This window comes from Erythrolamprus reginae, chromosome 6 (assembly GCF_031021105.1).
Source record: "Erythrolamprus reginae isolate rEryReg1 chromosome 6, rEryReg1.hap1, whole genome shotgun sequence".
In the NCBI taxonomy this organism is placed as follows: domain Eukaryota; kingdom Metazoa; phylum Chordata; class Lepidosauria; order Squamata; family Dipsadidae; genus Erythrolamprus; species Erythrolamprus reginae.
In genome coordinates, this window is record NC_091955.1 from 51,428,056 (window position 1) to 51,441,221 (window position 13,166).

Here is a 13,166-nt window from a genome sequence, read left to right on the forward strand (position 1 = left end):
AAGAAACAGGTATCTTTATAGGTAAAGTATTATATAACCTGATCATCTAATAAGAATTCAGAGGTGTTTTTGTGCTCTGTGAGCTTGGTTGTTTTCTTACAGACATTTTGTTACCCAAGTTAGGTAACATCATCAGAGCTAGTAAGATTTGGGGTTTGCTCTAAGTTTATATTCTAGTGTCTTGCCCTGCCATGGGGAGTCTTGGAGGTTTTTTGGTTAGCTTGACTGCCGCATCGTTCTGCATGCTGCCTGCATACAGTGGATGTAGCTTTGTTTATTTGTGCAGGCTGGTTGCTAGTATGCCAGTCCACAGACCGGAGATTGGGAATCCCTGGGCTGAATAATATACAGTAATACCCCGGTTATTGCGTCCCCAACCATTGCGAACAGGGTAATTTGCGATTTTTGAACCCGGAAGTCAAAACACCATCTGCGCATGCGTGCCCTTTTTTTCTATGGGCACGCATGCGTAGATGGCGCCGGGCAGATCAGCTGCTGGGCGGCTTCCCTGGGTCTTCCCCCTCTTGCTGGCGGGAGGGCGAAGGCCCCCCCCAGCACCCGCCCTTCGCCCTTCGCCCTTCGCCCGGGAAGTTCGCCAGGAGTCAGCGGAGAACGGCGCGCCTGTTTTAAAACGATCGGAGCCAGCCGGCTCCGATCGTTTTAAAACAGGCACGCCGTTCTCCGCTGACTCCTAAAGCGGGGAAGTTCGCCAGGAGTCAGCGGAGAACGGCGTGCCAGTTTTAAAACGATCGGAGCCGGCCTGGGGGGGCTTTCCAGCAACCCCCGAGCCCCCAACCCGGGCTTGGGGGTTGCTGGAAAGCCCCCCCAGGCCGGCTGCGACGTTTTAAAACACGCGCGCCGCTTCGCAGCTGTCTCCTGAAGCCGAACGCTAACTTCCGCGTTCGGCTTCAGGAGACAGCTGCGAAGCGGCGCGGGTGTTTTAAAACGTCGCCGCCGACATGGGGGGCTCGCTAGCACCCCCCCAAACCCGGGTTGGGGGTTCAGGGGGGTGCTAGCGAGCCCCCCATGTCGGCGGCGACGTTTTAAAACACCCACGCCGCTTTCCAATGAGTCCCGAAGACAAACGTCAAACTTCCGCGTTTGTCTTCGGGACTCATTGGAAAGCAGCGCGGGTGTTTTAAAATGTCGCCGCCGACATGGGGGGCTCGCTAGCACCCCCCCAAACCCGGGTTGGGGGTTCAGGGGGGTGCTAGCGAGCCCCCCATGTCGGCGGCGACATTTTAAAACACCCGCGCGGCTTTCCAATGAGTCCCGAAGACAAACGCGGAAGTTTGACGTTTGTCTTCGGGACTCATTGGAAAGCTGCGCGGGTGTTTTAAAACGTCGCCGCCGACATGGGAGGCTCGCTAGCACCCCCCGAACCCCCAACCCGGGTTAGGGGGGGTGCTAGCGAGCCCCCCATGTCGGCGGCGACGTTTTAAAACAGCAGCGCCGCCCCCAATCTTCGGCTCCTCGCTAGCGCTGCGGAAGTAAAAACACCATCTGCACATGCGCAGATGGTGTTTTTACTTCCGCAGCGCTACTTCGCGAAAACTCGCTCGTTGCTCCTGGAACGGAACCCTCGCAACGAGCGGGTGATCACTGTATATAGAACTTAAAAGGGTTAGCAAAAGCTATGGTTTCTTAACAGATAGGTAGTTGCATGCAGTGTGAAAGACAATTTGTTCTTTAGGAGAGTTAGTTTGCTCTTTTGTTGAGCAGGCAGGGCAAAGAAGGCTTTGCCTTCTCAGAAATTAATAGGGCAAGGAAGGGAGCAAGGAAGAAATTAAATAACCAATTTCCTTTATATACCATATCCTGAATTTGCTGCATAAATATGGGATTTTGTTTATTCTTAAATTCACTTAATGCATTTGAAATTATTTTCTGATTTTGTCTTATTAATACTAAATTTCATCTATATTGAATGCTTATTTGGAAGATTATATCTCAAGCAGGCATTCAATTGCACAAGGCAGTAATTCAAAATGTGTGTGTGAGAGAGTGTGAGTGTGTGTATCTATGTGTGATTCAGAGTTTAAGGTTGTTTGAGATAAACTGAAAGGCAATACAATTACTGCTGAGTATTGAAAGATATGTATTCATACATTGTTCTTTTACATAAGCATTACTATTTACAATTTTGAACTTAATGTCGGGGCAATTATAGGAAGGTAACCTCTCCATATAGATTCTTTTCAACTTCTGGCCTTGAAGAAGGTGAACAGGATGAATTAAAAAATGAGGGTCTGCTATTTGCTTGCCTGATTCTTGCTCCTTCTTTCAGATTAAATTGTGAGAATGAATTGTCCCATTGTTGAACAAAAGTATTGAATGTATTCTATTTGTTTAAAAAGCCAATTATAAAATCTGTACTGAAAAGCTTTCTATAGCCATAGAATCTATCATTAAAGCTCAATCTTTATTTTAATCAGATGTTTTATCTGGAATATGGCACTGAGAATGCTATGACCACCTTGGACCAATTTTGGAATTAGATGGGGGCGGAGGTGGAGTACAAATTCTCAGCCACATTTAATACCATACTACTTAGTAGGACTGGGTATTAAGGACTGTGTCCAGAAAAGAGAGCTGGAAGACCATTGCTTGATACTCTGATCACTGATCTATGGTGATCATAGATTTCTATCTTGTTAATGCTTTTAATATTTATGTGAAATCACTGAGAAAATGAAAGAACTGAGGAAGGTCACCGAGCACACCCAGATTTACTGCTTCTTCCCTCTAACTTCGAGGAAACATTCAGCATCTTATGCATTGCCTAATGGCAGTACTAGCTGAATAAGGGAGAATGAAATGCTCTCCAACAGATGACTTTGTACTCCATCTTCTATTATTTAGGAAAATGATAAGGATGAATCTCTTTAGTCAGGCTTTTAACTTTAATTGTTGCTAATGTTATTGATTATAATTTTGATATGTTGTATTTTACAAGAATATTTTAAATGAGCACTTATATGAGTAGAAAAACAGGGTATAAGAACTGAGTCATCTTCCCTGGGCCTATACAATTTAAGTACGATATGTCTCTGTGTATGTATGTATGCTTTAATAACGGGGATTTTAATGTTTTCTTTTTTTAATCGTTAAAATTATTAGATTTGTTATGAACTTTTTTCTATTGTTGTTGTGAGCTGCCCCAAGTCTACGGAGAGGGGCGGCATACAAATCTAATGAATGCATGAATGCATGCATGCATGAATGAATGAATGAATAAATAAATAAATAAATAAAGCTGAAATATGACTTGTCTCCATGGGGAGAAGACAGAATATTATTTTGAATTTTCTTGGGAATCTCCCTCCCCACCAAGTAAGAAATAAAAATGATTAATAACTGTACACAAAACCTCCCTATTTAGCAGCATTGGATTATATGGGTGATTTCAGTATAATCTCAAGGCAATACTCTAAATTTAATGGCTTGTACCTTATGCAAATGGAATAGAACAAATCATCAGTACTATTTTTAAACTAAACTACAAAAATATATTTAAGAATGGTAAGTCATAGAACCAAAAATGAATTTGTGTGGTACATATGTCACTTTCTTTTAGAAAAGCAGAATTATATTGGATTGCACAAATATTACTTATGATCATGGTATATGGCTAATTTTTTTAAAAAATGGAGGAAATTAAGAATGTACACTTACCTTGAGTTCTTCTTCCATTTCAGATATTCGCCTTTCGAGAGCTCTTCTTTCCTAGAGTGAAACATTTGAAATAATGAATGTATAATTTTGATAGATAACCCTTTTTATTGTACTACAATCCAAGACGTTCACATTTAACCAGAAGCAGGGTGAGGGAAAATTTGCAAGGCCAGTGATGTGTAAAAAACTAATTCCACTTTAAAACTAAGAAAATGTAACAAAATGTTGATCATATTCTATGCATTTTATTCAATAAATTATTCATATAAATTTAGACAGGCAATAATTTTATATTGTAAGTTTACTATTGCTCCTTAGCTAAATTTTAATTTATATTTTAAAATATAGTAAAGGTAAGAACTCAGTTAAAGGAAGCACAAAGCATAAGCTATCACAGTCAAGCAAATGTTAGTTCACACACTTTAGTGTACCATTAATATTGCATGTGAGTCCTTGACTTATTCCATTAACATTCGTACCAAAAAGTAAAAGCTTTTATAGCTCAAATTTTGGTTGACAGTCTGCCACTGCTGTGAGCCCAGTTAAAAAGCATATGCTAAAACCTGTGTTCATAATTCATTTTCAAATGTGAAAGAGAAAAGCAAGTTATCGCAAAGTGTACATTAACATCTGCATTCTACAGTGTTATGCAAAACAAGCAGCATCAGCTGAGTGTGTAAAACTCTGGTTAGATCATACCGCCCCATGGATACTGACTCTTGTCGGTCACCTTTCAGATACAAATCATTTGAATTTAGTTTAATCATAGTTAAGTGAATTTGCTGGCATATTTTCCCCGTTTTAGAAAATAACTTAAATAATATAATACAATAAATGATTCACTGTTATTAGTTTCTAAATTTGCTGTTTACTAACAAACTGGTAAAAAATGAGTTACTAAAATATGTTCATGTGTAGCAGCGATAAGTTAAATAACTGTGAGTTAATTGGCGTAAGCCTGAAAAAGGCTATAAATCTATAAGGCTTATACTACCCACAGCTATCTTGGAAGAAAAACATAGGCAAACACCATATGAAAACCAATTCTGTTCCTGTTATTAGCAAAGCTTTTTTACTGAAATCTTTTATTTAAATTATGGATAACTGATAACTTTTATTTACACAAGTTAAACAATCAAGATAAATTTCTTTCTCTAAAAGTAACAAGCTACATAGGATATAAGCTTGGTCCCCTTATAGTTGCTAATAAATTGTTGTCAGGAGTAGTTTCTTGTTTGTTTTATTGAATATAATCTTATTGGTGCTATAGTCTGAAAAAGTTTTTAAATCCCTGGTCCAGCTCGCTGTGTTTTTAAAAATCATGCTGGTGACTGTATAACTGTATATATGCCTGTGATTCTACATTTGCTAATATTGCTTCATGAGACTTATTAGATGTGAGTTGGCCAAAATCACTGCTCATATTGAATTTTATCCAAGTGTAAGCAATTGCTTATACAGTCTGTAGAACACAAATGTAATTGATAACTTCTATAAATGAAAATCTTGCATTGCTATGTTCAGAGTATTTCAGCACTCTATAATTATGTAATTATGGTAAGAAACTACTTCATTAGGAAATAAATATTATTCACAAAGTTTCTAAAACACTAATTTTTTAGAATTCCGAATTAATAAATTCCTACCTAACATCATCACAAAATTATCTAGTTATGATATAGGGTCAGTTTCATACAGGTTCATATTGTTTCATACAGGTGAGGAAAAAAACCACCCGTTTTGAACTTGGAATAAATTACCGTGTTCTAGACGTTCTTTTAATATTTTTCAAATCATGATTCAGGAGAAATGAATTATTTGGGGTGTCAGACAAAATAAAATCTGGATAGGGTGAATCCCGGTGTATCATCTTCTCTATCCTTTCAGAAGCTGCCAAATAACATATACCACAGACCCACTAACTGCAATCCTCTCTTCTCCTCAGCTGTCTCAGTCGATGTTCCAATACAAGATATTTTAACAGCTTCTTATAATCATCTTTTTTCCTTCCTTCCCCACTCCATAAATTTAGGATGGTATTGGCCATATCACAGACTGCAGTCTATATTCATTTCAGCTAATAAGAAAAATCAACAGGAACATTCCAGATTGAGAAGTACTGTCGTGGAAGAGCCTCTAGGAATGTAGTGTGGTGGATAAGAGTTCCCAGCATTTAACAAGCTGGGGATGATGAAAAGTGCACTGGAACATCAGTGCTAGCTGAGGGGAGGAAAGAAGGGACAGGAAGACACTAGAAAAAGTGTGGGTGATCACGTCAGTGAAATATTTTATACTGGGGCAGTGATGGCGAACCTATGGCAAGTGTGCCACAGGTGGCGTGTGGAGTCATATCTGAGGGTACATGAGGCATTGCCCTATGTCAGCCAGCTGATTTTCAGCCTTCTTTTTGGCCGTTTTCGCTCTCCCAAGCTTCAGGAATACAATGGGGGGGGGGGGTTTGTACGCATGTGCAAGGGAAGGGCATGGGTGTGGGACAAAATGCTGTAGGCACGCTTTTAGCATGGGTGCCAAAAAAAGCTCCCCATCACTGCACTAGGTTATTAGTGGTAGTGACAGATAAAGGGAATGCGCTCAGTTGATGAGGCAATGGGGAAAAACAGGGAAATGTGAGAAGCATATACTGTATTTGCCTTTTTTGCCCTCTCAACCATCTCAGTGCTGCTGCTTGGATTTTTGCTCCCCTTCCATGAACTGCCTCTGCCTGGAACACATGGCGGAACATGACCAAAACACCTAAAGCCAGGGTGGTGCAGCAGGTAGAGTGCTGTACTGCAGGCCACTGAAGCTGACTGTAGATCTGAAGGTCAGCGGTTCAAATCTCATCACCGGCTCAAGGTTGACTCAGCCTTCCATCCTTCCGAGGTGGGTAAAATGAGGACCCGGATTGTGGGGGCAATAGCCTAGCTCTGTTAAAAAGTGCTATTGCTAACATGTTGTAAGCCGCCCTGAGTCTAAGGAGAAGGGCGGCATAAAAATTGAATATAAATAAATAAATAAATAAATAAATAAATAAATAAATAAATAAATAAATAAATAAATAAATAAATAAATAAATAAAACTGCATGTTTCAATTCAATCACAGTTCATCCAAAAGCAGCTGTTCAGTGTACAATTGATGAATGGAGCATTTTGTACATCCCTATTCTTTTCCAATTCAAATTATTATCTTATAACATTTACACTGTAGCAACAATAAATATAAAAATTAAAATTAAAAAAGCTTACCCTTTTTTCCATTTCTAGCAGAGATCTATCTGCAAATCTTTCCTGTCTCTGAAATACATAAGCAACTGCATGCTTTCACAACAAATTTCAGTTGAAGAGAAATCAGGGCAAATTAAATAAGTTGTTGCATTACTATTATTTTTCACAACTTTTTGTGACCAGTAGCATGGTCACCAGAATTCCAGGTGGACATTTCCCATATAGACCACATATCAGCATTATCTACTGCTTAGGAACAGACATAACGGCTTGGCCCTTGGAAGGAGAAGTAGGTTCAAATGTACTAGCTTTAGTGAACTTCTCCTTTTATAAGATTGCCTAATCATAAAAGGTATTTAACTTTTAGTTTTTTAACAAACATTAGAAAGTTAGCATGGATTCCATATTCCATGCAAACAGAGTGAAGCTCACTTAAAATGCTGTTCATTGTACCAGTACTATTCTATATTTGATTCTGCCCAATATATTTACAATGAAAGTTTAAATGTACAAACCTGGGTTGCCTTTTCCAATTGCAGCTTAAGGTCCGTTAATTCCATGTTTGTATCATGCAACTGTGCTTTCAGTTTTTCATTTTCAGCTATAATCTGTTCGTAAAGCTAAAAAGTACAGATTTTTAAATAAAGTTGTTTCAAACTTGCAAGATAATTCTATATTGCCTGAAAGGAAGACTAGAGTTTCCCCAAAATAATTTACATAATATACATAATGATTATATAATAGTAATATAATTGAAATGGCAAGGACAATTTATATTAATAGTTCATAACTGAACCATATAATATTTTCTGCAATTCCCTTTATTATAAACAGTATATGTAGTTCTCCCTTGCATCAAGTCAAGTAATGCTATCCCCCTCACAAATAACAAAATATCTTTCTTTTCTCCAAATGTGCTTATTTTGATATAGTAATTTATTTTAATTTGGAGACAGAGTATATATGTATATCAAACAATAATTTCAGAACAATGGAAAAGTTATAATGTACTACTAATATCACAATCAAATACCTTTTTAAAGTCAGCTGTATCTTCTTTTTCTAGTTTACTGGTGTATAATTTGCGATCTTCCAAGTAACTATAACCGGTCCGTCCTAGAACTGAATCATAACGATCTCCAGATGACCCTGTGTCATATCTTTGAAATGAAAAGTAAGAAAATTTTGGTTTAATGGTTAAGGCACCAGACTAGAACCAGGAAACTATGTGACTATGGAGATTCTCAGTAATCCAGGTCATGGTTCTTCAGAGCTGAGGAAGCTTCTTGGATGAGAAGCAAAATGTCTTAAAAGAAAGACCAGACAGTCCAGTAGCTCCTTGAAAAAAGCACTTTTGGGACAGGAGTCTGTGAATTTTAATCCTGACTTATGCATAAAAGATGAATGGGTGACTTTTCTGGAGCTGGGGGAGGACAGAAAGGTCCTCCCCCATCTCCCTGGAAGCTCTCTGGAAGCTAAAACGCCCTCTCAGAGCCTCTATATTAGCCAAAAATCAGCTGGACGGCACACACATGCATGTTGGAGCTGAGCTAGGGCAACAGCTCACGTGCCAGCAGATATGGCTCCACGTGCCACCTGTGGCACCTGTGGCACCCGTGCCACAGGTTTGCCATCACTGGCATAGGTGATCATGAGCAGTTTTTTGTAATCCTGGAACAGGCTCAACTGCTGAATAACACAAAGTTTTAGAATGGCCAGCTGCTCTTTGAGTAGAAATTGTGAATCTAGGACTATGAAGTTATGCACAGGATCCATTTTGAGGTAGTGCAACATCATCCAGTATCAAAGAACTGGTAGGTCCCAAATCCAGGACCAATCAGGATTGACACAGTTCAGTTAAAGCCTGCTGTTCACCTTTCAGCCCCCAAATACTTCTAGGCATTGGGATGAGCATTAATAGCACTAATTAATTTATGAGGCACACAGATGTAGAAATAAATAGGGTATCATCAAAATATTGATAATACTTTACCCATGGCAATGGAGCTCATTCAGTAATATGATGTAGATGTTAAATATGAAAGGACAGAGAATTAAACCTTGTGTGGCACTTCACACAATAAAGTAGACAATTGGAAAACACAATTGAAACAAGACAGTCTACTATTAAATTCTTTTACTTCATTCCACTCATTCTATTTATAGTGAATATACAATTCCAATGTTTTTGTTACTATTCCATTTACTATAACACTAGATACAGGAAACTATTATTTATTTTTATATTGGAAAATAACTGCCAGAAGTAAAAATCTGGTAGGATGATCACAGGCAACCTATATTAATATAATATACTGTAATATGATATAATATAAGTTAATATTATAATATAATATAAAAACACATTCAGTTTTCTTTTGTTTTTAATTTCTACTGTATAGAGATAGCTTTAGGAAGTAGAACTGCACTTGATTTGTCAAATTGGATATTGCAGCAATTCATAATTTACAGTCTTACTGATGATGAAATACAAAGTTCAAAACACATAATTTATTTTGTTTCCCTAAAATGTTGATAGTTTTCAACAAGAACAATTGAGAGTTCATGTAGCTGCATTCCCAGGAAGAAATAGAAATGTTTCTATAAAATTACATTTATAACTATAATGTGAAAAAATTATATATTCAAGTTCAATTACCTGTCCTGCCCCCTCAACAAAAAATAGGAATAACTCCCCTAAAAAAACAAGTTTTTCCCATTGCTACTTTCTTTTTGCTTTGAAATTTTACAATGCAAAATGCAATCCAAAGATTATGATCCTGTATTAGAGCATAATATTTATTGCCATGTTTAGGATGGATTTCTATATATGCATAATTTAAATTTAATTATGTTTCCTTAAAGTTTTTATAGCATTACCATACACATATTATAATTTTATATTATGTAATAAAAAAATACAAACATGAAAATGCATACCTTGAATGGCTGTCGCTCTGAAAAATGAAGAAATAAAACAAGTTGAGTATATACTCTAGAACCAGTTGAAAAAAAATATAGATTCTATGAACCATAAACCACTTAAATAAGAATAATAATAAGGGCTGACAAGAACTGTTAACGGTGGAAGAAAATCTCCCGCATGCCCAGTGATATCTTTTTACTTAAAATAATAATAATAATAATAATAATGATGATGATGATAATAATAATAATAAAAAAATATACTTCTTGACTTAAGACATAGCATTTTTTTCAGTTTTCCAATCCAAAATTAGTTCGTCATGTAGTTCAGAAAGTTACTATTTAAAGGACATAGGCGCAAAGCATCCTTAGAGATCTAAAAATCTAGTGAACAAGAACTGTTCCTGGATAAATTCAACTCTGAATCTATTCTGATTTTTTTTCATGATTGTATATATTGTAGTATTAAATAGCAACAGACGGGCACATGCCTGGCAGACTCTAGTGTAGACAGGCAAATTCTGTATTTGAGGATGAACTACTGGCATGGATATCTCACTAAAGATTGAGGGTAGATTAATTCCAAGGTAGGGTTTGCATTTATAGTGTGTTGCTCCGATGTGCTTGGTACTTGCTCTTGTCCAAATCAACTGAAGAGTCACCCTCTGAATTAGTATTATTAGATTTTTATTCTGTCTTTTAAAAATATATATTTTGATCAATTTAAGACAACAAATATTTTATTTATCAAATAAAAATTGATAAATTTTATCTTCTCACAAGAAATGATTCTGGGTAGTATACATTGTTAATTAAAAGACCGACAGACAGACTGACAGACGATATAAAAAAGTAAAAATACAGGAGACGGGGAATATTAACTGCAGTAGTAGAGCTATACTCAGAACTCCTGCCTTTTGTGCAAGTTGGGCTGAGAAACAGTATCTGGCCCAAAGTCGCCCATCTGGTTTTCATATCTAAGACAGATCTAGAAGACATAATTTCTAGGCCAGCACTTAAACCATGCTGGCTCTTAATCCTGTGTTAAAAATGTTTTTTTTAAAAAAATTATATTATTTGGCATCATACCTAATTACATACATTTGGGGGTTTGATTCAAAATTTATGTAAGATTTTTTTGATGCTTTGGTACATTTCTTTCTTAGTATGTTCAGAAACACCACATGCCACGATAACCATGAAAGCTGTGATAATAAGCATTTCTACTATATATTAAATGGAATGAAGAGGCATATACAATATGTTTTGAATTTGAACTATCCACATTTGAGAGCCATCTTCATATTAAAAAATGCCTCGATCATGGAATAATTGCATTGTTAGTGTAAAATACTTTGTTTTAAACCTAAAATATTTTCCAAGGCTTAAATTATCTCTTTGGCATTCAAAATTGGGATGTTTCAATTCTGAAATGGGATATTTTCAATTTCAAGTGATTTAGTTCAGAACATTTTGTTACATCCCTAAAACCTCTTCACAATCTGTTCTGAGAGAGACACTATAATTCTGGTCCAGATGGTATGATAAGGATTGCCAACAAAAGGAAACAGGATAGAAGTATGTGAATTATGTTTAAAAAGGAACATTCCTCCTGGGTCTTACATGGCAGAAAAATAATAATAATCACGATTTAACTCTTATCTCGAGAAGTGAATCAGATAAACAAATTTGACTACACTATTGACAAAACTAAAGCTAGATATTTGGTTGTCTGATATATTTGTTTAATTATATCTTTTCTAATTTATGGGAGATGTATGTATGTATGTATGTTTGTTTGTTTATTTATTTGATTTTTATGCTGCCCTTCTCCTTAGACTCATGGCAGCTTACAACATGTTAGCAATAGCACTTTTTAACAGAGCCAGCATATTGTCCCCAAAATCCGGGTCCTCATTTTACCCACCCTTAGAAGGATAGAATAATAATAATAATAATAATAATGATAATAATAATAATAATGATAATAATAATGATAATAATAATAATAATAATATTTTACCTCAGTTAACTAATTATCTACAATAAATATATTAAAATTAATCAATTATTCATATGTTAGATTACTAAGTCTGCATTACTATTAATCTTCTCATAATTCCCATCACCCATCGCCTCCCACTAATGACTGTAATTTTGTTGCTTGTATCCTTATAATTTATAATGACTGGTTCCTAATATGATTTGATTGCTTATTTGTACCTGGACTATCATCAAGTGTTATACCTTATGATTCTTGACTAATTTATTTTTTCTTTTATATACAGTGATACCTTGTCTTACAAACTTAATTGGTTCCAGGATGAGGTTCTTAAGGTGAAAAGTTTGTAAGATGAAACAATGTTTCCCATAGGAATCAATGGAAAAGCGATTAATGTGTGCAAGCCCAAAATTCACCCCTTTTGCCAGCTGAAGCGCCCGTTTTTGCACTGCTGGGATTCCCCTGAGGCTCCCCTCCATGGGAAACCCCACCTCCGGACTTCTGTGTTTTTGCGATGCTGCAGGGGAATCCCAGCATCGCAAAAATGAGTTCTTCGCAAGCAACGGAATTCCGGAGGTGGGGTTTCCCAGCGAAGGGAGCATCAGTGAAATCGCAGCATCACAAAAACACCGAAGTCCTCGAAACCCCACCTCCGGACCTCTATGTTTTTGCGATGCTTTGATTTCTCTGAGGCTCCCCTAGCTGGGAAACCCCACCTCCGGACTTCCGTTGCCAACATAGTGCTCATTTTTGCGATGCTAGGATTCACTTGCTGGGATTCCCCTGCAGCATCACAAAAACACAGAAGTCTGGAGGTGGGGTTTCCCATGGAGAGGAGCCTCAGGGGAATCCCAGCAGCACAAAAACAGGTGCTTCGCTGGCAACGGAAGTCCAGAGGCGGGGCATTCCAGCGGCGGCAGTGGGTTTGTAAGGTCAAAATAGTTTGTAAGAGGCAAAAAAATCTTAAACCCTGGGTTTGTATCTCGAAAAGTTTGTATGACGAGGCGTTTGTAAGACGAGGTATCACTGTACACTGAGAGCATATGCTTCAAGGCAAATTCCTTGTGTGTCCACGCTTGGCCAATAAAAAAATCTATTCCATTCTATTCTACTCTATTCTTTTCTAATCTATTAAAAGAGAAACAGAATACACATAGTCCTCAACTTATAATCACAACTGAGCCAAAAATTTCTTTTGCTAAGTGAGTTTTGCCCTATTTTATAATCTTTCTTACAATCTTGTTAAATGAATCACTGCAGTTGTTAATAACATGTTAAATGAAACTGGCTTCCCCACTGGTTATAAATGTCATAAATGTCATAAATATGATTCAGTTG

The 13,166-nt window shown here is 37.1% G+C and overlaps 1 protein-coding gene across 2 annotated transcripts in view; it reads right to left on the minus strand.

The window, feature by feature from the left end:
- Positions 1-13,166, minus strand: part of PPP1R12A (protein phosphatase 1 regulatory subunit 12A) — a 113,162-nt gene that overhangs the window by 2,172 nt on the left and 97,824 nt on the right. For both annotated transcript variants that reach the window (XM_070754645.1, XM_070754646.1), the window contains exons 19-23: positions 9,842-9,858; positions 7,935-8,061; positions 7,417-7,521; positions 6,923-6,970; positions 3,676-3,726 (exon numbers count right to left, since the gene is read on the minus strand). In XM_070754645.1, the coding sequence (XP_070610746.1) occupies positions 3,676-3,726; positions 6,923-6,970; positions 7,417-7,521; positions 7,935-8,061; positions 9,842-9,858 (348 nt within the window). The remainder of the gene's footprint in view (positions 1-3,675; positions 3,727-6,922; positions 6,971-7,416; positions 7,522-7,934; positions 8,062-9,841; positions 9,859-13,166) is intronic.